This window comes from Amborella trichopoda, chromosome 10 (assembly GCF_054954075.1).
Source record: "Amborella trichopoda isolate Santa Cruz 75 chromosome 10, AtrichopodaSantaCruz75HAP2 v2.0, whole genome shotgun sequence".
Classification (NCBI taxonomy): Eukaryota; Viridiplantae; Streptophyta; class Magnoliopsida; order Amborellales; family Amborellaceae; genus Amborella; species Amborella trichopoda.
Genome location: NC_142345.1, coordinates 696159 through 722478, shown reverse-complemented (window position 1 = coordinate 722478; position 26320 = coordinate 696159). Strand labels below are relative to the sequence as shown.

At 35.4% G+C, this 26320-nt stretch overlaps 2 protein-coding genes and 1 long non-coding RNA gene across 9 annotated transcripts; all 3 read right to left on the bottom strand.

Moving 5' to 3' along the window:
• Positions 1–493: 493 nt before the first annotated feature.
• Positions 494–4465, bottom strand: LOC148779981 (uncharacterized). The gene is made up of 2 exons (XR_016043280.1): positions 3520–4465; positions 494–741 (listed from the first exon to the last, which is right to left on the bottom strand). It is a non-coding gene; the product is annotated as an uncharacterized LOC148779981 (long non-coding RNA).
• A 3447-nt stretch (positions 4466–7912) lies between these two features.
• Positions 7913–10854, bottom strand: LOC18428032 (Pentatricopeptide repeat (PPR) superfamily protein). Of its 4 annotated transcripts, XR_016043279.1 has the most exons (3): positions 9103–10854; positions 8722–9015; positions 7913–8383 (listed from the first exon to the last, which is right to left on the bottom strand). XR_016043279.1 is itself a non-coding variant. In XM_020663509.2 (2 exons), exons 1-2 carry the CDS (start codon positions 10829–10831, stop codon positions 8840–8842), a joined length of 1905 nt encoding a protein of 634 aa, XP_020519168.1. In that variant the 5' UTR covers positions 10832–10854; the 3' UTR covers positions 7913–8839. The 4 variants fall into 4 exon arrangements, 2 of the variants coding, with proteins under 2 accessions (XP_020519168.1, XP_088706418.1); XR_016043278.1 differs by having other exon boundaries at positions 8722–10854; XM_020663509.2 differs by having other exon boundaries at positions 7913–9015.
• Positions 10855–13023: 2169 nt separating this feature from the next.
• LOC18428033 (ureide permease 1) lies at positions 13024–20341 on the bottom strand. 4 transcript variants are annotated; one of them, XM_088850288.1, is made up of 8 exons: positions 19908–20341; positions 19288–19701; positions 18240–18378; positions 17260–17425; positions 15491–15525; positions 15271–15386; positions 14528–14902; positions 13024–13322 (listed from the first exon to the last, which is right to left on the bottom strand). In XM_088850288.1, the coding sequence occupies exons 2-8, from the start codon at positions 19522–19524 to the stop codon at positions 13125–13127; spliced, it is 1266 nt and encodes a 421-aa protein (XP_088706414.1). In that variant the 5' UTR covers positions 19525–19701; positions 19908–20341; the 3' UTR covers positions 13024–13124. The 4 variants fall into 4 exon arrangements, with proteins under 4 accessions (XP_088706414.1, XP_088706415.1, XP_006837136.1 ...); XM_088850289.1 differs by having other exon boundaries at positions 19852–20051; XM_006837073.3 differs by having other exon boundaries at positions 19288–20113.
• Positions 20342–26320: the final 5979 nt, after the last annotated feature.

Below are 26320 nucleotides of genomic sequence, written 5' to 3'. Positions count from 1 at the left end.
TTTGCGTACTCTATTTTAAAGAGAAAACCCTAACTATGCTTGAAACAAGGCTCAGGCAAGATTTGGGGATGCTGATTTTTAGAGAGGTACAATTGGGGTGCTCTGTTTTTAGAGAGAGAGAAAACCCTAACTATGCTTGAAACAGAGATTTGGGGATGCTGATTTTTTGCTTGGGGATACTGATTTTTAGAAAGAGAAAATGAAGAGGGTTTTTCATTCTTTTGGGAAAAAAATAGAGAGGCTGAAGGATTAGGTTTGGGGAACTAATCCTATGTGTTCAATTGCTTGCTCAAGTAAGGGATTAGGTTTGGGCAACTAATCCTATGTGTCCAATTGCTTGCTCATGTAAGTTTACAGTTTACAGTATGCTCTTTATCTTTGTTATCACGTAATCAAAAACAAAATATTGATTACTTGGTCCTGTAGGGCATTTCTTACATCTTAGGCAAGGTAGTCACACTCTATGCTTCTCATTCACAAGTAAAAGAGTATGTTTTGAGCTCTAATTTGTGCCGTAAACAGCATTTTCATAATAACTATTATCACAAATAATCACAGAAATCTGCATGTATATGATTACAAAGGAATTTCCTATAAACAATATTTCATTACACAACGTTTTCCATAATAACAACTGAAATATGCATCTATTTGTTTAAGTTAAAAAAACAATGGGGAAATTTTATTTCGTACCTTCAATCTGCAACTGTGATTTTGAAGAAGCCGATTTCATCATAAACCCTAAGATAATAAAAATCCTAACAATACATAAACCTATTGGGGATAAAAATTTCTATTTTAGGTTTACTTTTTTTGGAAATAATACTTCTTTTAGAAAGCATGAAAATAGCAATAACTACAATATACAAGACAAGAAAAAAAAATTAATCTTTCAAAAAAATTACAAGTAAGAAAAGGTACGATTTTTTGAAATGGTTTAAATCGTTTTATGAAAAAAACGCATTTTTAACCGAAAAGGCACGTTTTTTTGCCAAAGTTTTAAAAAAGTCACAGTTCTAAAGGGTTTTCATAAATACGCCAATTTTTTTTTGACAAAAGAAAAACTACATAAATATCCATTTTAGTTTCCATTACTACCAAAATGTCGAATACTTTCTGTTATTACTAATATGTCCGTTTTTTGGACTTCATAACGTAAAGGCAAAACTACCAATTTTCGGTTTTTTAAAAACCAAAATAACGCCAATTTCGGTTTTTGAATAATAAAAAATTTTCTTTCTTATAGGTTCCTGTGTATTCTTTCTCTACTTCTCTCTCTGAAACCCCTTCTCTATCTCTTTGAAACCCCCTCTCTCAACCACCATCTTTCAATCAAACCCCTTCTCTCCCTAAAACCCCTCTCTTAAACCCCCTTTGCTAATCGGGTTGCGCTTCTCTGAAACCATCTTTGCTAATCGGAGAGTTCTTCTCTATCACTCTTAAACCATCTCTGTCCCACAAACCCCCCCCCTCTCTCAATCAGAACCCCCTCTCTCCCTGAAACCTCTCTCTCTGAAATCATCTTTGCTAATCGGAGAGGTCATGGTTGTAGGGTTTTGAAGTTGAGAGACCCCTCACCGAAACCTCTTTCTGAAACCATCTTTGCTAATCAGAAAGGCCATGGTTGTGAGGTTTTGTAGAGCAGACTCGCGAAAGTGGCTTGAAACTTGTCGGTTTTGGGAGAGAAAAATATTTCGGTTATTGAAAAACCAAAAATTTAAAGTTCTTGAATAACAAAAAATTTTAAACTTGCAATATTTCAAAAACCGAAATCGGCCTGATTTTGGTTTTTGAAAAACAGAAAATGAGTAGTTTCATCTTTTTTAAAAAAATTTGTTATAAAGTCCAAAAAACGGATATATCAGTAATAACAAAAAGTATTCGGTATTTTGATAATAACGAAAACTAAAACAGATATTTATGTAATTTTCCCTAAAAAAAAGTTTTCGTTTAATCGACGATTGGCTGACTATGCAATGTACACTTACTATATTGTAAAAAGCACATTGTACACTTACTATACCGGCCTAATAAGGAAAAAAGAAAATTACCTAAAAATCCGTTATACTTTGCATTATTACCGATATACCAAATAGTTTCTGTTATTACATTTATGTCCATTTTAACCTTTTATAACACAATTTTTAAAAAAAAGGCCACTTTACCCTTTTTCGGATGTTGGACATCTGAATTGGTGGGATTTTCGAATGTTCATCATCCGAGAATAGGCCTAAAGTTAAACATTAAATTTTCTATTTTCGGATGCTAAACATCCGAAATTAAGGAATTTTCGGATGTTCAACATCCGAAATGCCTCGATAGTTTAACGTTAACTATAACGTTTTCGGATGTTGAATATTCGCATTCAAGAGATTTTGGAATGTTCAACATCCGAAAACAGAGAAGACGAAGGTTTATTTAACTATCAAGGTATTTCGTATGTTGAACATCCAAAAATCTCTTAAATTCTGATCAACATCCGAAAATGTTATACTTAACGTTTAACAATCGCGATATTTCGGATGTTGAACATCCGAAAATCTTTTAATTTCGAATGTTCAACATCCAAAAATAGGAAATGAAACGTTTAACCTTTGGCCTATTTTCAGATGTTGAACATCCGAAAAAAGATAAAGTGGTCTTTTTAAAAAAAATTACGTTATAAAAAATAAAAAACGGACATACCTATAATAACGGAAACTATTTGATATATCCATATGTATGCAGCCGTGCTTCTCTTTGGGAATTATCTTTTATCCACCTAATTTTTCTTTTTTCTTTAGGTAAATTATCATATATATCCTTTAAAGTTTCGAATATTACCGATATACCAAATCATACTTAATTTACACTCATACCCATTTTCCCATTTTTTATTAATGTCATTTTACCCTTGTTATGGACTTGATATATCTTATGCTACATCTACTGCGGATATAATACATCCATGATAGATGTTTTAACTCATGCTGCCACGAATACCTTAGGCATCGCCACAGGCCTAGCAGGTCCATGTCAGGGGCGAGGTTCCCTTGATGGTGGCTACTACTAGCTGTGCCTTAAGCATCATCATGGACTTAGTAGGTTTGTGATGGGATCACACAGACCCTACTCCATGGCGTTTGGGGGCAAACGACCACCTCAGATGTATTAGATCTGTAGTTGTTGTAGCGTCACGAATGTATCAAGTACGTAACGAGGGCAAAATGTGTATTAACCAAAAAAGTGAGAAAAATAGGTATAAGTGTGAATTAAATGAGATTTTGATATATAATATCCAAAGCTTTGAGAGAGAGATCTAACAAACTTCCCTTTCATGTGTTTTTCTTTTTGGGTAAATCTGTGGGGATGACGAGACCCTGCCCATTTTTTTTTCATTTTAATTAATACTGTAAAAAAAAGTTTACATAAAGTTTAGATATAAGAAGGTCACATATACAGGCATTACACACCCTTTCAAGGGTGGCAAAGTCCTGTAAAATTATGAGTAACAAAATCTGGGGAGCAGGCCTGACATACCTTGGCTTGAAATATGGATACTTGCTTTTGGCTAGGTAATCAGCAGCCATGTTTGCCTCCCGGAAGACATGAGAGATGTGCCACTAACGATCGACGGAGAGGAGCTTAGCTCTGCAATGCGCAGCCTCCATGGGGGTGAGCAACAGTGGGTGAGCGAATCCACTAACAGCTTGGAGTCGCTCTTGATGAAGAGTGGGCAACAATCCAACTTCTACTCCAAAGAAAAGCCCCAGTCCAAGGCATGAAAGTCCATGGCATTGTTAGGGGTAGGGCCCAAAGGGATGGCAAAGGTGCTATGAAGCCACATGTATCGTTTTTTACTATCCCCCATCGTCCCCAGTGCCTGGATTACAACAAGATGAGCGATTGATGTTGACCTTGAAGTACCAGATGAGGAGAAATGATCACTAGACTATCCCCCATCGTCCCCAGTGCCTGGATTACCACGAGATGAGCGACCGATGTTGAGCTTGAAGTACCAGGTGAGGGGAAGGGATCACTAGATCGAAGTAAAGGGGGATCAGCATGCCACTGAGGCCTGGGTTGGTGGAGATGTGAAGCTCGGAGAGCTGGAAAGTTCATCCCTTCTAAATGAGTATTTTCTTTAATTAGAGTATCCATGGTTTCCATTCCTGATATAACGCACACAGATGGTGTCTCTCTTTTCATGACCCTTAACCCTTCACATCAAACCAGTGTTTGCAAGAACCATTCCACATCAAACCAGTGTTTGAAAAATCGAACTGGCTACAGGCCGGGTCCGAGTAACCAGTAAACTAACCGGCTTAACCGAACAAATTCTGTCCGATCCAAAAAGTGTTAAAAAAAATTGAAAAAATACAAAAAAAAATGAAAAGTATATTTAAAGCATGATTAAACAAAGCACATCCAAATAAAGTTGAAAAGTAGTGAAAAAAATGGATTCTAAAAAATCAACTTGTGCCCTAGGGTATTTTTGAAATTTTCTAAAAAAAAAAATGGAAGATATAAATTTTCATGGCCAAAACACTTTCCAATCTTTGCCAAAATGATAAAAACATTAAAAAATACATTACAAACAAATTCCTTATTTTTTGGGATTATATATATATATATATATATATATATATATATATATGGAAAAATTTTATATACGGATGCAACCTGATAATGTAGAACTACGAATGCACCTCAAAAATCGATCGGAAAATATAGTTTTAATGTTGAAAAACCCTTTGATTGATCATCTCGACATCGAGATGTATGACCATGAAAAATAAAAAGATTTTAAGTCTCAAAAATAGTGCATTTTACAACATATTATCTACACCGTCCATTTTCACGATTTTCATATATTTATAGATCTACTTGATTTTAACCATTTTTTAAATTTAAAATTTTATAATTAGATATAAAAATAGATTTTGAGATAATTCTACGGACATTTTATATCAAAATTATATACCATGATAAAATTTGAAGGTGCACCTTACGTCTACAGCTACGGATGCATCCGTATGCCAATTGCACCATATATATATCGGGTCGGACCGCCAAAAACTGGATCGGCCAGTGCCCAGTTCCAGTTTGACTAGCTGGTTTCGAGTTGGACCGACCGAGTTTGCGAACACTGCATCAAACAAATGGATTTTTTGGCCCGGGTTTGAACTCATGGCCGATAGGTTAGATTCGAGCATAGGCAATTCAGCCCATGATAGGCTTGTTCCAAGGTGTCCTTGGGTTAGAGAATGGGCCTGGGTCAACCTAGGCCTAGCCCACTCGCAGCTATTCGTAAGTCTGGACTGAGTACCAAGATGCCAATTCTCTTCAAATTTCATTGGAATAAATAAGTGTTGGCCAATGTTTAAAAAATCGTACACAAGCTCCTACTTTCCAGGTATCAGGCAAGTCCAAATCAGACCAAGCAATTTTTCGTATAAAAAATTTGATCTCCATAAAAAATGGGAGGCTCAGGCAATTCCGGTTATTTTGGACCTAGGGTTACTTGGATACCAAGAAAGAATTAATCAGATATCATGACTATTGATTTGAATCTCTTTTTCCAAATCAATTTTTCAAACACTGGTATTTACTAATAAAATAAGATGAAAGGTTAATCACCTCACCTTTTTTGCCCAATTCCAATATCCCACTAGTACCTTAACAAGCTGCTCCGTAAAATCCCTAAAAATAGCTCAATTTCACTCTTCCAGAGTTGTAGTTTGATGATCCATTTGAACTTTCTAACTCTGAAACATGCACAACCCTCAACCTCCCTGGAATTTGTCACCATTTCATCAAGACCATTGTTTCCTCCCTTTCTTGTGAGCCCTCCAAAACAAGGTTTTCATGAGTTTGTATCGACAATCTAGGGCCATAGACCTTTCTTACTGGTCTTTCGACTAAGAAAGAGAGGAATCAACCTGTTGTAGAACAAAGGATTTCTTGTTAAACTTTTCCCATGAAGGCGAGAAACTGCACTATCACAATTGAACTATATCCCTCATATTTCACTTGGCTAGGTGGCCGCCCCTTCAGGAGGTGAAGAATGCCTGAAGGATTTAGTTTGCTCCAGTTAGAATTTCTTTTGCCTGAACACAAGACTAAGCCAGCTTGTCCTTGACCTCCCTCACAGAAAACAGGATGTCTATCAGTAAGCTAGAACCTAAGTGACTACTCCGTGAAGAATCATAGTAATCTGTCCTCTAGTTTTGGCCCCAATAATGATCAGTGCTGATGATTTTTTCTGCCACCAGGGATTCATGCCCCGTATAAGTACTGACAAGGCAGCCTTTTAAGGGAGACACATTTTGTGGCTCTTGGTGAGGTGGGCATACCTACCGTATCCCAAAATCTCAGTGTGGAAAGGGACGACAGGTGAATTCAATGTAAACCTCACTGGTGTTTAACCATGTCAAGGCTGAGCTGTAAGCATTAAGCTTAAATTGTTAAATCCATGTCCAGCCTTCTAAAGATTAAATTAACAAGTTCCACATATAAACCATCTAGTTGTTTATGTCACTGTAAATAAGAATATCAACATGGTAAAAGATGAGTAAACCACCTTACAACATGAAAAGAGTTAGTGTGTTTAGAGACTACAAGAATTAGTGTTTTTGGGGACAATCATCCCCTGAAATAAATAAAATAATCTCTTGAAGCTTCCCATTCACCAGACAAAGCTACCAAATACCGTGTGGGCATGCATGAAAGATGAAGAGACAGATGCTAGTTCTAATTCTTGCAACTGAGAAAAACAAATCATATCTATGGAAATATAACACTGCCTTTCTGTGGTACAAAAGTACAATTTTCATCAAAGGAAATATGACATGGACACTTTGAGGATCAAGCTTTCATAGATAGTGATAGTGCATTCTTTTTGTAAATTGTAACCGAAAGGTCGCGAGTTCAATGCTCACAGGGAGGTTTGAAATTATTTCATCTTTCTAATCTAAGATTTGTAAAAGACATGGACCCTGAGAAAGGAAAGAGAGGTAGATCATATACTTCTGAGTTGACATGAAAAGGAAGGAAGAAATGCAAGCCGGATGGAAACAATTCTGCAAATCATATACATCTGACCCGCTGACAAAATATAAAGGCCAATTATACTAATAGCAAGGATTTTATCCAAATTAGATGCTCCATATAGTCTAGGTACGGATTTTCTTTTTTTTTTTGGGGATAGTTACATTATCAACCTAAAAGAAATTACAAGAACGCTAGAACAATGAGAAGTAGTCAAAGTAACAAGAACCAATTGGCCTACGAGAAGGAAATAGACAGGTTTGATAACTCCACCCAAATATAAGGAGCAAAGATAAAATCTTGAGCTCACATAACTCCTATATTGCATTACATTGGCTAGCAGCCAAGGGAACATAGCTTCCTTCTGCACCCATCTGATCAAATTGAGGCTATCACTCTCAGTGATGCCTATAAATACATAGAACGGCCATATCTATAGCATGAAAAGTCTAAATTATCGTAAATAAGACAATGATCCGACAACTCTTCATATCTACCACTCTGACGTGAACAAATTGCATAGACAGTACATTAACTGATACGGACACCTATAAGAAATATATTAGAAGTCCTTAAAGAATTGAAAGCATTTTATCCTGCAGTGATAACTGAATGCACCACTGCATTTGAATGCCTATATTGGTATTAGACACAGAATAATCCATACGTTGCTAACTATTGCATACAGCCCGTACCCTGTACATGTATACATACATAAAATCTCTCTCTCTCTCTCTTCCCCCCCCCCCCCCCCATGAAATCCTTTCTACTAACAATAGAATAATCAGTAGTGGTCAGAAACAAGCCGAGAAACAGAAATACCAGCATTGACATTTATGAATGCATATCTCTGTGTGTGTGTGTGCCTGCCTGTGTTTGTGTGTGGGTTCAACACTGGTATTTTTCATTTGGATTGAAACTATATAGTTACAAATACAAGTGAAAGTTACAATTACATCTCAAGAAGTAGGTAACTTCCCTACGAGTGTGAGAATTGAGTATTAGCCACATGATAGTCCCTAAACTAGTTGTAACGATAGAAATCCTTTAAATAAGTTAATAGTGTCACCTCTTCTATCGTTGAAAAATCTGAATAGCATAAGTTTCCAGCTGTAATGAAGTTCTGTACAAAGTCCAATCTTTCAGTTGCATACCTTCCTCGAAAAATAGATCTAACAGGTAAAAATAACCAAGAGGCAATATTTAGTCTTCATTAACTTGCCTCGGGTTTTGTCACAGCAGTCAATTCACATTATATACACAGTTCCTGCTGATGATGGGATGAATCCTATTGGCAAAGTAATGGCTATGAGATTACACAAACGATTCTGGTCATCCAAAGAGGAAGAGGAACCTGCGAAATGGCAGCTTTCCATTAAAACAAGCATTTGGCGAGTTATGATGTGTGAATCACAAGCCAATTTTAAAATCAATCCAATTTTTAGAACCAACCCAATTTTAAATCGCAGAACACATGACAAATGTTGATGCATTTCTTGAATTATTACCCCAACAACTCATGCCTCAATCCTCAAATACCATAGTTTTCTCAGGTAATCTACCCTACCTAATTTTCAGAGGTAAGAACCATCAAAAGGTTCAAGGAAGCAGAGAACTCATAAATGGCAGCTTTCCATTTAAAGATGCATTTGAAGAGTCCACAAAATGTGATATTTAAAGAAAGAGGCCTACCCCAAATATGATAGTTTGATAGGCAATTTAAACCACGGGCGCATATCAAATGTAGATGTTGAATTATCTCAAAAAATCTTAACAACTGATGCCTCCATCATTGGATGTCAACACTTTCTCATGTAATCAACCCAACCCAGTTTTTAAATGCAAGAATAGCTTCCACTTTTCTGTAATTCTTTTTTCTCAACCTTTGTAACTTGAGTTTCTTATGGGTCTCCATAAATACTTGCTTGTACCTCCATTTATCTACAAAGATCTTTAACTCCTGAGTTTTCTCCACAACTTGCATGGCTGCATCAAAGAACCCACCCTTAATCAAACCATACAGGAACGCGTCCACCAAGTTATGGTTAAATTTAATACTTGGATTTTCCTTACCAGCATTTACCATCATCCTTTTTCTCATCTCTGTCCATAGAAGCAAGACACTAAAGAACTTCTCGGCTGCACAATATCCATGGGCTAGAGAGAGGAAGGTTTGTTCATTGGGTTCAAAATGAAGAAAAACCATCCTCCTAAAAGTGCGCCTAGCATCCTCTAAGCGCCCGAGTTTACAGTAAGAATGGATCACCGAATTCCAATCATGGGTACCCACTTCAACCCTTGGATCTGAGACCACCTCATCCAAAAAAGCAGCCATCAATTCAGGTCTATGGTTCTCAGTTAAACCAGCCATAATAGTTAAGTAGCTCATCTTCAAAGTCGGTATTCTCGCCTCTCTCATATCTCTAAACAGTGAGAAAGCAGATTGGAAGTCTTGATTTGTCATGGCAATATCTATCAAAGTTTCATAGCTCTCTGCGTCAAGCCGAAGCCCTAAAGACCCAATCTCAGAAACCAACTGGGTGGCTTCAGTTGTCCGATGGTCTTTACAATAAGCCTTCAATATCAAAGTATAAATCTCAATACCAACTGAAGCTCCTTGAGCATTCATCTCATCAAGAACGCTATGAGCTTTATCAACAAATCCAAGCCCAATAGAGGCATCTATAACACCAGACCCAAATGATTTTGCAGTAACAGCTAACTTTGACTCAATCTCCAGACAATCCATAATCAACTTAGCTAATTCCTTGATTTTACCCTGACCCAAAAAACCCTCCGAAATTGCCTTGTAAGTTCCTTCATCTAGAACACCCAATTGTGAAACTTGTTCAGAGCTTCTCTCTGATCCTTCTCTTAGCATTTGCAGTACAAACAAAGAGGCAGACTTCAAATCACCTGAACTAATATAACCGATAATCAAGCCACTGTAAAATTTGGCATCATGCTCTAAATTAAGTTGATGCATTTGTTTCTGTAATTCAAGGATCTTCTCCTTAAGACCCTTTTTTGAATAAATACGTGCCATTATAGAAAAGCTAATTGAATTTGGCTTGAGACCCATATCTGAAATTCTTTCAAATACATTCTCAGCTTCAGTTACAAGCCCAAATCTGCAACAAGCCTCCAAAGCAGCATTGAAAGTAGGCAAGTCCGGCTTCATAAAGTTCAAAGATTCATCCATAGCAACAGTACTACATATCTCATTAAAAAATTTCAAAAACTCAGGAAAGCTACTATTTTTACAGCAAAGCTCTATAGATACAGGGCCCCAAACATCAAACGGCGGGTAAAACTTGTTTCTCAACATGGCTTTCATCAGAGCCAAACATGGGGCAGTCAAATCGGCAAGTTTAATGGCTTCAAGCAATATTTGAATGGAATCAAGGCTAATGAGTTGTGGGTCTTTCTCTAATAAGAGAATTACGATTGAAAAAGCTCTTTTGAGATTTTGGGTATCTTTGAGAGAGGATAAATGAGAGATGAGAGAGTTAGTGAGATGCTTACCTGGAAAAATGGAGTTGTTGCATAGGAGTTTGAAGGCCCTCCATGCTTCATCTGTAGAGTGAGAAAGTATAGCTTTCTGAAGGTTATCTTCAATGGTGGTTTTCATAAGGGGTGGCTCTAAATTGGGTTCTGCTGGTTTTTTGGTGGATGGCTCTGAAAGTGGATTGGGTTTGTTTAGGGCAAAAATGGTAGGTTGGAGAAAGGAATGCAGAGATGGGGTTTCAGAACAGGTGGATAGGAATCTGTTGAGAGAGAGAATGGGCAGTCTTCTCCACATATTCTTTGCTAGCCTTTGTCAAAAAATCTCTAAAGAAGAGAACTTGAAGTAGGATTATATGTGTAGATTACAATAATTTAGAGAGAGAAAATGGCATAGAGAAGAGGAAGATGGGAACCAGTAGAGAGAGAAAATGAGCGGCCTTGCTCTTAATAACAATATAACACTGAAGGTAGGCTCTAATTTGATAGGGCTGCAGCCTCACTTCATGACTCACCAAAAATTGCAATTCAAGTCGAAAAACTTTTAAATCGATCATCTCATCTCAGCTTGAACATTGTGGTTGTGCAAAAAAAATTAGGTTTATTAATTCTAAAAAGAGTACATACTCCAACAAATCATCTAGATCATCCATTTCGTCCTAAAAATAAATGTTTATAGATCTACGAGGTCTGTACCATTTTTTAGGTTTCAAAATTTGTTGTTAATGTTGGAAATTAATATTAGAGCCACAAAAATTTCCGATGTCGAAAGTGCTTTCTAGATGAAGATTTAAAGTGAGGCATTATTTTGTTTTAATATAGCCTAAGTGCTATAGAAACTTCATCCTTTTACATATTTACATATCTCCTCAATTTATATTATTTTGAATTTTAATACTTAGTATAAAAATTGACTTTTAGTCTATCTTAAAGGTTTTTAACACTAGAAGCTCATTTTTTCAGTAAGGTTTAAGTACATCTTATTTCAGTTATTGTCAAAAAACAAAAGGAATTTACAGAAAAACCTTATCTATGTTTTTAAATTGAAAAATTATCCCATATATTTCATATTCTCAAGTCCCACCTTTTTTGAGTTTTAAAGTATTTTAATTTTATATTTTTATCTAAATATCGGATTAAGCTCTAATTTGGTAATGTTCGTACTTCTTACTATCATTAACTTATACAAATATTTAAAAGATAATTTAAAATAAATAAAATTACTAAAATATCTTAAATATTGAAGGGATTTTCTTTAAATTTTTAAAATAGTGGCTTTCTATGAATTTAAAAATAATTCCAAAATAATAAGGATTTTTCATAAATAGGGATTTTTCCTTAAATTGGAATAGGGAAGTTTTAGTATTTTTCAACTGCACTTTACAATCACTTAAATGAGTATATTTACAAAAAAAAATAAGAAACGAAAAGGGTCTTTAACTAAGTGTGTGGTTTCTATAAGGTTGCAACCTTAAACAATCATGTTAAGGCGCACTTTTAAATTTTATCGTAACATGTGCTTCGGTGTAAAAAATTATTGTTTTTATCTCAAAATCTAGCTTTATATCCAATTATACAATTTAAAATTCCAAAAATAGTTAAAATCAAGTAGATCTACAAACTTAAAAATCTTGACGATGGATTGTGTAGATAATGTGTTGCAAGATGCACTATTTATGGGATACAAAATGTTCATTTTTTTTTCATATCCATACATCTCAACATTGATCAATTAGAGGGTTTTTCAACATTAAAACAACATGTTCTAATGGATTTTTGGGGTGCATATTTTATTCTACATTTTAAGGTTGCAACCTTATATAAACTTTTCTCTTTAACTAAACTTATAGCTTGGAGTTTGGACAGTTTGGACGGCTTCCATTGAATCTTATGACTTAGATTTTTTTTCATTGGCGGTCTATCCTAAAATTTGGTGTCTTAAAATACTATAACCTGTAAACAATGGTGCAGATCTAGTGTATTCGTAAACACTTAAAACTAGACGGCCGAAATAATGTATTTCAAAAAACACTAGTTTCGAGGCTTCAAATCCATTTTTAGTATATACAATTGTTGAAGTCTAGATGATCAGTTTTAGGGGTATCTGGCAGCTGAACAATTCCGACGAGTCTTTGAAGTGAGACTTTACTTTTGTTATTATGAAGCATAACCTTCTATACTTTTTCCATAGTCATTTTGGTCTTTAGATTTTCATTCATAGTAGGCCTCGTTTGGCGCCTCTTTAGTGTAGAAAAAAGCCCTCAACATTTCATTCAGGATTTCGTATTTTATTTGAAAAAAAAATTAAGGGAGGTAAGATTTTACGTGATATTGGGTACCTCTATAGAGATATTTCAACAAGAGGTTAAAATAAAGTGTCTAAGTCTCTTGAAGTATGGTCAACACATGCCAAAAACGGTAGATCATGTGTCTGTGACATAGAAACATAGTAAATAAACAAATATCTACATAATACAAAGAACACGGTTATTTCCTTATAATTAATCATATTTGATCATGATTCAAGCTTTTAAAATAAGTTAACACAAGGATAGATTGCCAATTACTATGACTAAATATCGGTCGATCAATCACAAATAGTTCAATTTATTTGAATATGAAATTTCTCTTGACTCTCTCTTCCTGTGACCAGATGAAGCCATGAGCACACCCACTGCTGCAGCAAACATGAACAACATGGCTACAAGCAAGATATAAGTCATCTTTGATGATCTCCTGAACTCCCCAAATAATAATATTCCCCAAAAGGTGCTTACAAGAGGAAGTGCCTGCAACCAAAAAAAAACTTCGCCTTTAAAGGAGCATGAAGAAGACATCTCAAAGTAGCATGAACACACATCTCACAAACATCGCAACATGTTCCCTTCCTCCTATGCGTGTTTGTGCATAAATAAGATGAGAGACTGCATGTGTGAGAGAGGTTTGGTGTGCGGTGTGCGTGGCCGTGCACATAATACATACACATGAATATGCATATGTATGTTTACATGATATGGTCATATACAGAGTTAAAAACAAGGACTTTGGTTTGGACTTGCTGGGTTCCGAGCCAGAATGAGGTTTGACGGATTTGTGCACAACAAATACGCATACACTTACATGCATATGCTTATATAAGCTGATCCTGAATAGTCGGAATAAGGCTTGAAAGATGATGATGATGACAATGCCATGTATGTGTATATATGTATATATATATACATGTGCATACATACAACCACACAAATATGCACAATGCGCACAAGCTCACAAATGCATGCACATCAGCATACATGAACTCACCTCGGCCAGGAAACTCGCCCCTTGGCCGAGGCTAGTTAGTCAGCCAAGTCCTCAGAGCTTGGCCGTCCTGCACAGGTCTGAAAAGCCCTAAATAAATTGAAAAAAATGAGGAAAAATTCAAAAAAATAAAATGAATGTATTAAAAAAAACAAAAAAAATCTTTAGGAGTTCAAATAAGCTTAAAAGAGTACTACAAAAATGGATTTGAAACATATTTATAGTTGTGGACATTTGAAAAACTCCACAAAAAGGGGAAAATATGAAAATAGGGATTTATGGTGAAAAACACTAACCAATATTTCCAAAACATCAAACTCATGTCAGAAAATTTGTATAACATAACTTGATTTCTTTACCTTTTTTTTTTTGAATTTTTTTAAATAAGTGGTACCCGGCTGAGTTCAGTCGCGTACACTGATACACATATATGCACATGACAAAGCACACTATGATGCACATGAGAACAGAAATCTACAAGCACAAGTGTTACTGCCGTCAAATCAATTTATTGATGGTGATGGATAGAGAGTGGGATGCACCAAAACAGGGTGGGAAAGTCTCAGTCACTGCCCATAATAGCATTCCAGCCATTGATTCGATGACAGTAGACATTTATGACCACAGATTTTTTATTGTCATATGATTCATAATAATATGCAAAAGGTCCCACAGTGAGGATACAAGGACTAACCTGAACTGCATCAGCAGCTGCATACCCCGCTGCTTGGCCGCCCATGAACTGAAAACCATTTCCAAATCCACACAAAAATCCTGCCAAAAGAGCCCATTGCCTTTCCTTCCAATCCTTTACATAAGCGGTAAGAGATGACTTTGGTAGTCCAAGAATGGGGTGATACAGGAAGGTGACATTTAGAATGATGGCTAGAACAAAACAAGAGATGGAGAAGTAGAAAAACGCGGTGTACACAACCAAATGAGGAACCTCAGGTTTCAATGTGTGCCATTGATCATTTGTAGCCAAGTTGAATGCAGGAGAGAAAAGAGAGAAACAAATGCCTGACATGAACACAATCCACATCCCAAACATGGTGCTGGTACCCACAACCTGTTAAAAGACCAGTATAATTTTATCATACTCGCATTACTATAAATTAAATCAAGTCAGTAACAAGCCTCACACATACACATAATATACATGTACATATAAAACATGTGCACATGCATACATACATGAAGGGTAAATACAATATATAACAGAGAGAATGTGGTTAATATAATATAAAATGTTTGAGGTTGGAAAGCTATGCACAACATGCTATTGCTTGTCTTTAAAGAATAAGATGATCATGGTGGTATTAATGGGTTTATGAAGGTTGTTATGCATTAGCGTATTGATGTTAAAGACTATATTGACAATGTGTTTAAAAGTCCATTACTTTGTTACAAATATTTGAATCCATGCATAAACCAAACCTTGATTGACCTTCTGCTCTCAAGTGCCATAAAAAACTCTGCAGTTCCCGCCCCTACTTCCTTATCAGTGAAAGGAACAGCCTCATACTTTCCCTTCTCCAAATCAGTAGTTACATCTACAACGACAGTAAACACTCGTAATATGTCTTATTTAAAAATTTACGGATTAATGGAAAAACAAAAGCCATAAAGCTCAAGAGTAACATCTCAGAGTATATACCTGTGCTTGTTGTAACTCCTGAATTTAATTTGATACTGCCAAATAAGAAGTTGATGAGCAATGTCAAAACAGATGATTATTCATAAGGCACGAGAGATTTTGAAGGATAATAAAAACAGAAGAGAAGGGAGTAGATTATCTGAATTCATTTTTTTAGTTCAAGGATACAATCAGGTTAAATTTTTTCTAGATCAATAAATGCAATGAGAATTCTTATTCTTGTTTCAGATAATTGTAGGATTGGAAAAATCAAATACTGGTTTTGGTAATTGAGATTCCATTTGTGTGATTGTTGTTTCTGAATCAGACTATCAAAATCTTTCCATGAGTAGGTGCAATCGATAGACATCCTATGAGAGTGAAGCTTGCAGTTATCAGACTTGGTCTAAACCACATTCAGAAGTATTGCTTCCAAAATCAGTTTAACAAAGGCAAATCAGTGAAAACCAAGCCAAGCTTATGATATATACAAAGGCATGATGTAACATACACCACCTTTGACGTCCGCTATCCATTTCCAGAGATGGACAGTAGTGATTAGTCATCATTCTCAACAATGGAAATTCACCCAGGTATGAGTAATCTCCACCATCCATCACCATGACAGCAAGAAGGATGCATCAACACATACCATGCACTGGTTGTATGCTTGACCCTTTTTTTCTTTTTTTCCAAATACGGTATACTTTCCTATAAGTATATCTGCTCCAACAAAAACACATGATTAAGTTCAAGTTTTGAATACCATCGAAGCATGATTAGCTGATTGTTACTGTCAGATTCCATTCTGAAATTTTTTAGAGTTTGTTACTATCACTAAATTGTACTAGAAATATATGGCTTGAAGTTTGTGCACCAATTCCAGCATTTAGGGGACTTCATGAGAAAAAGAAAGAGAAAGGTTGTGGTTTTGTGACATTGAAGTTGGGTTAAAGCTTTAAAAATATTGGCAATTGCTCAATGAATGAACAGTGGTGTCCATTTTCTAATCAATGACCCAAAGAAGAAGAAGGAAGAAAGAAGAAGAGAGAAAAAAGAAAGAAAATGAATTGGTACTTAAATGGCTAGATGAACTTTTGTGTTCATGTTAGCCATCCATGTTAATGAACACCCAGGAGCCCAGCCTGATTCTAATCGATGCCACATGAGAATTCTCAAGGCTGCTATATCCATGAAATGGCATTCTCAACCACAAAGTTTTCACCGAGGCCCTGGCATTTGATTTCCAAAGGTTCTTAGATGGGTTCATAATTTCATATCTCAAAGTATATGGATGTGCAGTTTCTTTCATTTTATTGGTCTTTTTCTTTTTCTTTTTTTCTTCTTTTTTTTTTGGTCTCTCGAAAACAGAAAGAAGGAAAACAAAGAATTAGCTCTTTACACAAAGCAGTTCAACCTAAATAGGAAGATAAAATGCCTCTCAAAAGCAGAACAGAAACAGACATTTAACTCAATGCCATGGGAAGGGAAAAATACCCCTTATCTTATAGACTCTAAAATTAATGAACTGGTCCATTTTTTGTTGCATAAAGAAACCAACTTTCTTTATCAATATATGAGTACTGATTTCCCAAAGACTGTGCTAGACTACCCATTACAAACATCAAAATGGATCAAACAAAGGATTCTATTCCCATGTGAAGCTATAACTACAGTATGATTGACAGAGTCATCAGTGGCTACACACTTCAGTTTGTAGTTTAAATGCTTCATTTTTCATAATCAATCTAATAAGCAGGGATAAAAACATCAAGAAATAAAGGAATTACCTCACCAGTTCGTTGCCCTTAACACTAAGCTTTGCTTTAATATCAGCGAAATTGGATGAATGGACAGCTGATCCAAGACAAACAGCAATAACAAAACACCCCACTCCAGGGAAGAGGATCTCAGCTCTATTGATGCGATCATCCAAGAAATAGTTCATTGTTGTTCCTGAAATATTCACCCAAAGGATAAACTGTATTTGGCTAGAATTCCAACTGGCCTCGATCCTCAGAAAGTTAAAAGTTCATGTTGTTCTCTTTATAAAAGCTATCCAGACAACCGTTCCCAAGACATTCGATGTGATTGAACAAAAGCAAAAGATTTATACAATCCTCCAACTTTTATCCAAAATACAATTTCGTATTACTTTTAACTTTGTTCCTATTTCACTAGCCAAGTTGGAAAATAACAATGTATTTCTTTGTGAATAGTGATCACAGTTGTAGACTTGGAGTAAAAAATTCTACTGTCTGCATATTTGTGAAACCCATGTTCTCATTTTAATGTTAAATATTACCATACTAAGTGTGCACCTTCAGCAATAGGATACAACTTTCGATGCATATAGTCACATGTTATCATTTTTAGTTGATTCAAGATGAAGGATAATAGTGAAGGTCGTGGAATTGGAACAATCCAATGAATATTTAAATTATTGGCAAGAAAAAACAAGTTCAAGGTAAGAAGATATATATATATATATATATATATATATATATATATATATAGAGAGAGAGAGAGAGAGAGAGGGAGAGAAAGAGAGCAATGCTTCAAACTCGCTCAAACACAAGAACATGGCAATGCGAGGGAACAAGAAAACTTGAGCCCGTAGAAACTTGAGAGCAGAATGGATAATGAGCAATAACTTTATCTGAGCAATGCTAACGATTTCACCAAAGATAGATCATAACTTGAACACATTGAATCATCTGGCAAGGAAATTGGAAGGAAAAAATATGACTCGGAGGTTAGTGATTTATACCAATAACCACTGTAATGCATGCTGAGACCACTTCTGTAACCGAAAGACCGACATAGGCCCAAGCATATTGAGTAGAAAGATTCCCAAGACTGAGAACCATACCACCAGCCATGGCAAAGCAAACAGAAGGCCAATTGTCCTGCATTGCATAGCCATTAAACAATGCAACATTAAGAAGGTTATTTCTTCTAATTTAAGTTAAGATGATTCAACCAAGGGAGCTCTAACCCATGCCCATATCTGTCAACAGGTATAAGGAAGTAAACCATATGTTTTAGAAATACATAAAATACATATCTGTCAACAGGTATAAGGAAGTAAACCATATGTTTTAGAAATACATAAAATACATGTTCTTTCTATAAGTCAATATGCAACTACATGTTCTCTGTTGGAATCAGTGTTAAAAACAAGGACTTGGGTCGGGACTCGATGGGATCCCGAGCCCAAGTCAGGTTTGAAGGACTCAGCCGAGTCTGTCATAAGCTCGGCCGAGTAGAAAAAAATATAGAACAAAATATTGGGAACCGGCCATAGTTGGCCAGCTCCGTTTGGTTCCAGACTTGCCGGGCTGCCAAGCCCAAGTAACTTGAACGAGTCTACCTTTTCCAAACCTCGTGAGAACTTAAAAATCCCAAATACCTTCAAAATGCTAAATAGAGGTCTACATGTTAAATTGAAAAAATGTAGTAGCAAATAGAATCAAAATATCACTATAGTGATCAATTCGGTTCCTAAGTTGTAAGTTCCAGGACACACATTCATATCTTCATAATTATACATATGCATAACCATATATGTATAGATAGATAGATTTTGCAAAGAAAATGTCTTCTCTTTCTCAATAGATCAAAAGAATCCAAATATAATTAATGTAGAGAAAGGTACATAAAAAGATGAATAGCCACAGAGAGAGAGACGTGTGAACCCAAAAGTCTTTTGTCTCTCTGCATTGTTCTAGATTGATCAAAAGTACCCAAATCAAAAAAACCATTGGCCATGCAACAAAAACATGAAATTAAGCATAGAATAAGTGAGAAACACTAACCTGTGAAAGTTGAGTGAGGAAATTGGGCATTCCAGGTTTGCTACTACCAATCTCACCAAAAGTGAGAGCAATGATAATGGCAGCGAAAAGATTGGTTATGGAGTAATCAAGGTAAGTGTGTTGGGGTAAGCGCCCCCTCCTCTCTAACATGGCCAACAGAGCAGGCCATGTACCCAAGAAAAACAGGGCAGCAAACATTAGAGCAATTGCTCCCCCTTTGTCCTCCACAACAAACATCCTCTCTCTCTCTCTCTCTCTCTCTCTCTCTCTAGAATCTAGAGTCTAAATTCAGCAAACGGAACCCAGAAAAGCTCTCTGTTACAAAAATTCTCTCTTTCTCTATCTTAATTCACTGAAAGAAGGAAAGCACAGTCTCTCTTCCCCTCCCCTCCAAATTCTTTCTATTCCAAATCCCTGAAAAAATAAGTGAATTTAGACAAAAATTATTTCTTTCTCCAGTCCAGCAAAGAAAACCAACTAAAACTACTGCACCATCAAACACAAACCAGAAGTGAATTTAGAGGAAATGGAAGAAAAACAGGGTAGCAAGTGTGACAGCCATACTTCTTCTGTAGTCAATATTCAATTCTCAAACAATCCTTAATAAATAAAACAATTACTTTTACTGCTATACTTTTGCCTTCTGATACTGAATCTCTCACTCCATAGAATTCATTGCCGGAGTTCTCTCTTGGACTTATTGGCCACGTCAAAAAGATTCGCTTTTGTATCTTTTGGTCTCTGTCTACGATACACAGTATATCTCTTTTCTTTTTTTTTGTTGAACAGTTATATATTTATTTCTTTACACGAATCTCTCAAGAATATTTTTTTTTCTTTTTTGTTGAACAGTTATATATTTATTTCTTTACACGAATCTCTCAAGAATCATATTCGACTGGAAGGTACAGAGAGAATATACCAAAAGATTCATATATCTTCATTTCTTTACATCAATCTGAATCTTTTGGTATGATTCTTGTTTCATGCGGGGGCTGGACGGCATTTTTACCGATGCGGTGCAAAGCATTCAATGCAAACAAGTATTCCATCCAAAAACAATGAAAACTAACTGTCCATGTTTTATTACTAAAATTATTATTTTTAGTTTTTTAAATTTATTTATTTATTTATATTCATAATCTCCATACTCGAGATTATATGTCTTTAAAAATTAAGTCTTAAAATATATTTCAAAAATAAACTTATTAAAAGCCCGACGTTTCTATATGCTTGGCCGCATAAAAACTGGATCCATTGCATATTAAGTATCCCTCTTTCTATTCTTTCTCTTTTTAGAACAATCTTTCAATAATTGTCTCATTTTTTATAGAGTTTCAAACTCAAAGATTCCCACTTCTTTAAATCCCTTTAATAATTAGAGCATTATTTTATGACACTTGTCCCTTTCCCTATTTTTTCCACTTTCTAACACAAAGGTTTTCACCTCTTTTAATCTCTCCATTAATCTCCCTCTCTCTCTAGCACATTTGACAAGCGGAGTTTTAAGGAGGGAAAGGGAGTCTCTCACAAATTATGGAAGACCCCCTTCCTTCATCTGTTATGGAAGGGAGGTCTTCTAAAAATCGATCAATTTTGATGTTAAAAAAAGTGATGCAAGAAAGGCCGCCCCTTCACTTTTCAGCCTCCACATTGTAATATCAAACGTGGAAGTTTGATGTTCAACTCCCACTTATCAGATAAATTTCTCTCCCACTCTTCTTTTCACTCCCCTCCCTCTCCACTCTCTCTCCCACTCTCTTTCTCTCCCCTCACCCTCTCTCTTTCTTTTTGTCTCAATTTTTCTCATGCTCTCTCTCATTTCCCTTTTAAAATCTTTATGTCTCTCTTATATTGCCATTTTTTTGCCAGCTTTGTAATTTTTCTCACGGAATCTCTCCTATTTCTTTTCTAAAGTCTGTTTATCTCTCATTGTATTTTCTAGCTTATTTTTTCTTATTCTAATTTTACCATTTATTTTGCCAACTTGCGATTTTCGGCCAACGTATCAAGTTGATGACTAAAAATCGATGAGGGGTAAGCCCAAAAGCACATGGTTGGAAGAAGTGAGAGTAGATATGAGGACATGTGACATTACTGAAGGTATGACCCTTAATAGAACAGAATGACGGACCAGGATTCGTGTAGTCAACCCAATTAGTTGGGAAAAGCCTTCGACGATGATGATACCAGTTAATCATAGATATCTGGACGCCGATGAATTTTAAATACCAACCTTTAAAAGGTTAGGTAACAAAATGAATTTCTTTTATTTGTAATTTGGTACTCTATCTATTTATTGTCGTCTCATGTAACCTAATCGTATTTTTATTTATTAAATTTATAAATTTAATTTATTGAAATATCATTCAACTTGATTAATTAAATTTAATAACCCCAGGGAGCTATCATTGACCATGAAGAATATCACTTGGCTTGAGTAATTATGGTTCAAGAACAAAATCATTCTAAGTGGATCTTTAACCTCATTGACCATGATCTCTAAAAGTCCTTTTAAGATGGTCTTTACCCTGAGAGAGAGAGAGATATGGGGTAGACAATTATTGGGTGGTGAATATAAGAGGAGGGGACACAGAGTGTAGGTTAGATAGAGAACTGAATAAAGAGCTGTGGTAGAGGAGGGAGAGATAGTGGATTTGTAAAAGAGTGAAATGGAAAGTATATGGGCAGTTGTTGATAGAGAGGGAGAGATGATGGGGGGTGATTGCAGTCAGAGCTCTAGGCCATGATGGTTGGGGTGGTGTCGTTAAATGCGAGGAATGGAGTTCTATTTTCCCAAGTCCGAAGATAATATTAAAAATAGGGGTGAGGATGGGTTGGATCTGGTTTGGATCCACTGGAATTAGATTCAGATCTAAAAAGTATACTTAAAATCCAGATCCAGGCCCGATTGGATTCAAAAGAATTGTTATATATATATATATATATATATAACATTTAAAAAATTGGGTCGGATCCATATCGGATCTACATGTACCCAAGTCCAATCCAAATTTTGGATCCGGATTCAACCCGTCATATCTACATCTTATACCCATACCCAGATCCGTATAAAGTCCAAAATTTGAGTTTCAAATCCAAATAGGATAAATTCTCCACCCTAATTAAGAAAAAAATAGAGAGAGGGAGATTTATGAGACAAAGTTGAAAGAGATGTATATGCCACTCTAAAATAATCAGACGCGGATATCTTAGTTCTTATTTCTCCTTTTCTATGTTTTGGACCATTTAATATGAACTTAAGAAATGGTTAGGGTTGGTATTAGGCCAAACTTAGGAAGAGCTATCCGAACCAAACATAGGTCGGCCCTAACAGGGCCAAGGCCATGCCTGGGCTAACGCCTCTTTGACCTTGTCAATGCCGGGATAGCCTTAAAGCGACTAGGACCCATGGCGAGCCCTAGACATGGTGTTATCATATTCAACAACCAATCAACCAAAGTCCAAGGCCGATTCTTAATCGCAAACTTTACGAGTGTGCTTGATGTTGGGTAATTTGTCGGAGTGATATGCTCACTCCGACAAAGTATGGAAGAATCTCTTCTATCTATTTTGATGGAAACGGCAGCTTCTAAAGTGGGCCGCATTGCATGTTAAAAATTCGCCATGTTGAAGCAGCCCTTCTACTTTGCGGCTTCTACGGGTGTGCTACTGGTATAAAACGTTGAAGTGAGACTCCCACTTCCAAAAGCTCCCATAAATCAAACACGCCCTTAGAGATTTGGTTGTTAAACAATCTCAAATAGTTTTACTCGTTAAAATCCCATTACCAAAAATTCGAAAGGGTCTCAGGCTAGGAATAGGCGATTGATGTTATGAAAATAAATTTGTTTCTAAATAAATCACATATCATGTCCAAGGTGTTCTATGAATTTGTTCAATAGATTTTAAACTGGCACGGATGGATGGATGGAAGATTATGAAAGATAGCTAAAAAGGTTGTTTAATCAAATACTAAAAAATCCTACAATTAATAATCATAACCTCAAAATATATGGATATAAAGCAGGCAGGAACAAAGAGATTTCAGGGCCTAAGAATCAAAATATATACAATGACAATATTTACTTGTGGTATAGGAAGATCACAGTAATTATTTACCTTTAAATGTGAAGGCATGTGTTGGGGATGTGTCATTCTATATAGCACAAAATCAAAAATAAATTTTTTTAAATGTTATGACATATTTCAATCATCAGATTTCACAATCAATGGTTAAGAATGATTGTGATCTTCTTGTACCAAAAATAAGTAGTTTTATAGCATGCAATCCCATATAAAATATACTAGAAAACAAGTTGCCCATTTGTTTGGGCAGTCGAACTAGTCAAAATGGTTAGTCGGACGAATCAAAACCGATCAAACAAATTTTTTGACTAGTTTTTTTACTAAACTCGATTTTTTACTCTAGACTACACTGGCCAGGGCAACGGTCGGTGGTTCAACTAAGTCAGATCACTAGTTCAATCTGGTTTTGATAACTATGCTAAAAATAGTACATCTTGTAAAACGACCAACAATTTTCAAGATTTGTTTAGTATTTATAGTACGCTCAATATACACCAATTTCAAAGCTTCAAATTATTTAGGGGTAAAAATAGATATTCATAACATTGTTTTCAACACAAACTCTTATCTTCCCATAAAAATTAGAGGTGCTCCTTTGGTTGTTGGATATTGATGCCTTATATAAAACACATCATTCACATAATATTATACTTTTTTTTAACGTTAACACAAACTTCACGTGATATTAGACTTACCAAAACAATTATTAACATAATCTTAGAACAATAGACCTCAAAAGAGCGGAGAATTACATAGCTTAAAAGAGTGGAGAAGATGTAAAATCCGAGAGCATGGGTGTATCATAAAGTTCAAACTTCAAGAAATTTATTTTGAGCTTGATTAATAGAATAAATGCAACCATTTAATTTCATATCTAACGGTTAAGATTAATTGTAAACAGTGTTTCAAAAATCGCTAGGCGGCACCTAGGCCGCTGGGGGGGCCCAAGTCACTCATTGCCTAGGTGGGCGTTGAGAACCTTGGCGGTCCAGTAGAGAGAAAAATGTTAGTCTAAGTGTCTAAGTCTAATAATATAACTATATGGTACATAATCCATATTTTCATGAATAAAGAGAATTTAGATAGTCCATAATCTATATTTTCATACAATGCTAGAGCCATAGAAGTATACACACAAGAGTTAAATAGTAAAAACTATAGATTAAAAAAATAAAAAATACAATCCAAGACTCAATAGTCAACACCAAGAATCAAGCGTCTTCATTCTTTAGTCATCATCATCATCAGAAAGAATAAGATAAGCTGCGTCAAATTTGATGTCATTATCATCAGAGTCATCCCCCTCTTCAACATAATGCTCGTCCTCCTTAGTTTATTTGGATTTGTCTCTTCATCATCTTCTTTTACCTCCCTCTTACTTTGTGCAGATGAGGCTCTAGGAGTCTTGGCTGATCTACCTGGTTCCTCTTCACCCTTTTTTTTATTTTTTTGCTTTCATAAACTCAAATATTGTATAATCTCATCCCTGGTAGCATCATGAACATTTTTACAATGGACAACATCCTTTAATACTGGCAAGGTGTTTCTTGAGCCTGTAAATAGCTCCATTAGTATCTTTTTAATGATAATTATACTTAATACACTTTTTATCATTCAGATTCGAGTTATGATCATACTTCCAACCTGGATCACTACTTTTAGAAAAATATGGATAAGATATTTTCATAGAACAATATTCATTTTCTCCATTTTCTAGTTCTACTAAATTCAAATATTGTCTAATCTAATCTCGAATAGCTTCAAGAACCTTTTTATAAGAAGCAACATTTTCTTTAATACCAGCAAAATGTCTCTTAAATTGGTTAATACCCCATTGGTATATTTTTCACAAAAATCACACCTTATACAATTTTTATAACCATACTTCCAACCTGGATTACTTCTTCTGGCATAACCAGAAATATACCTATCTAAATGAAAAAGATTTTGTTCTTATTTTTGTTTTATTGAACTCATATATTGGTTAATCTCCTCTCTGGTAGTTTTTGATTTTTTTTTACAAGTGGCAACATTCCCCTTAATACCGACAAGATGTTTCTTAAAACGGTTTATACCCTATTTTGTATAAATTTCACAATAATTGCATCTTATGCCATTTTTTGTCATTCGGATTCAGGTTATATCCACATTTCCAATCTGGATCATCACTTTGACTATATCCTGAAGAAAACATATCAAAATAATACAAGTAATCTAAAAAATAAAATTTTGCACTTATTTCGATTGTTCTATTTTCAAACTTCTACATCTGAGATGTGTTATAGTCCTAAAATCTTAAAAAACACCTTCTAATAGGCATAAAAAAACTCTAAAACTAAATATAATCTTAATGACTAATGTTTGAATCTATTTCCTGTAACTTTGAAAAACATTTCGATGAAATGAAAATCAGAAAATTTAGTTTTTATTTTTCTAGGTTTCTCTCTCTAAAATGGGCTCTAGTGGGTTTAGGTTTCAAATGAACCTAAACCCACCTTTAATTATTATTTTTTCAAAAAAAACCCTCAACAAATTATATTTTCGCGCCTGGGAGGGACGCAGACCTTGTGCGGTCATCCATAACTAGGTGTTGAGCACGTGCCTAGGCAAGCGCCGTACCGCCTAGGTGGCCGCCCGCATAATTTGGCCACCTAGGCCTAAACGATATGTCCAGGCCTTCTGAACCGCCTAGGCATTGGATAGTCTGCTTTTTAAATAATTGATTGTGAACACTTTGTAACAAAGATAAATAAGTCTCACTATGTACTTTTCCATATGGAAAAAAATTAACAAACACGTAGGCAGCTATAATGAATAGTAATATAGGCAGAATCTCAACCGTCAGATCTTCATCAAGTGATTTAAAATACATGTTACTATCTGAATTTTAATATTTTTTCTATAAATCAGATCATGATGGAATTTTGGACACGTCTACTAAAAT

Excerpts from the sequence above, each read along its gene's own strand:
- LOC18428032 (XM_088850292.1), bottom strand. The coding sequence starts at position 10,831 with ATGTGGAGAAGACTGCCCATTCTCTCTCTCAACAGATTCCTATCCACC.
- LOC18428033 (XM_088850288.1), bottom strand. The coding sequence starts at position 19,524 with ATGTTTGTTGTGGAGGACAAAGGGGGAGCAATTGCTCTAATGTTTGCT. Across the intron at positions 17,426-18,239 it reads ATGCATTACAGTGGTTATTG|GAACAACAATGAACTATTTC; the intron begins GTATAAATCACT and ends TGAATATTTCAG. Across the intron at positions 14,903-15,270 it reads AGAGCAGAAGGTCAATCAAG|GTTGTGGGTACCAGCACCAT; the intron begins GTTTGGTTTATG and ends GTCTTTTAACAG.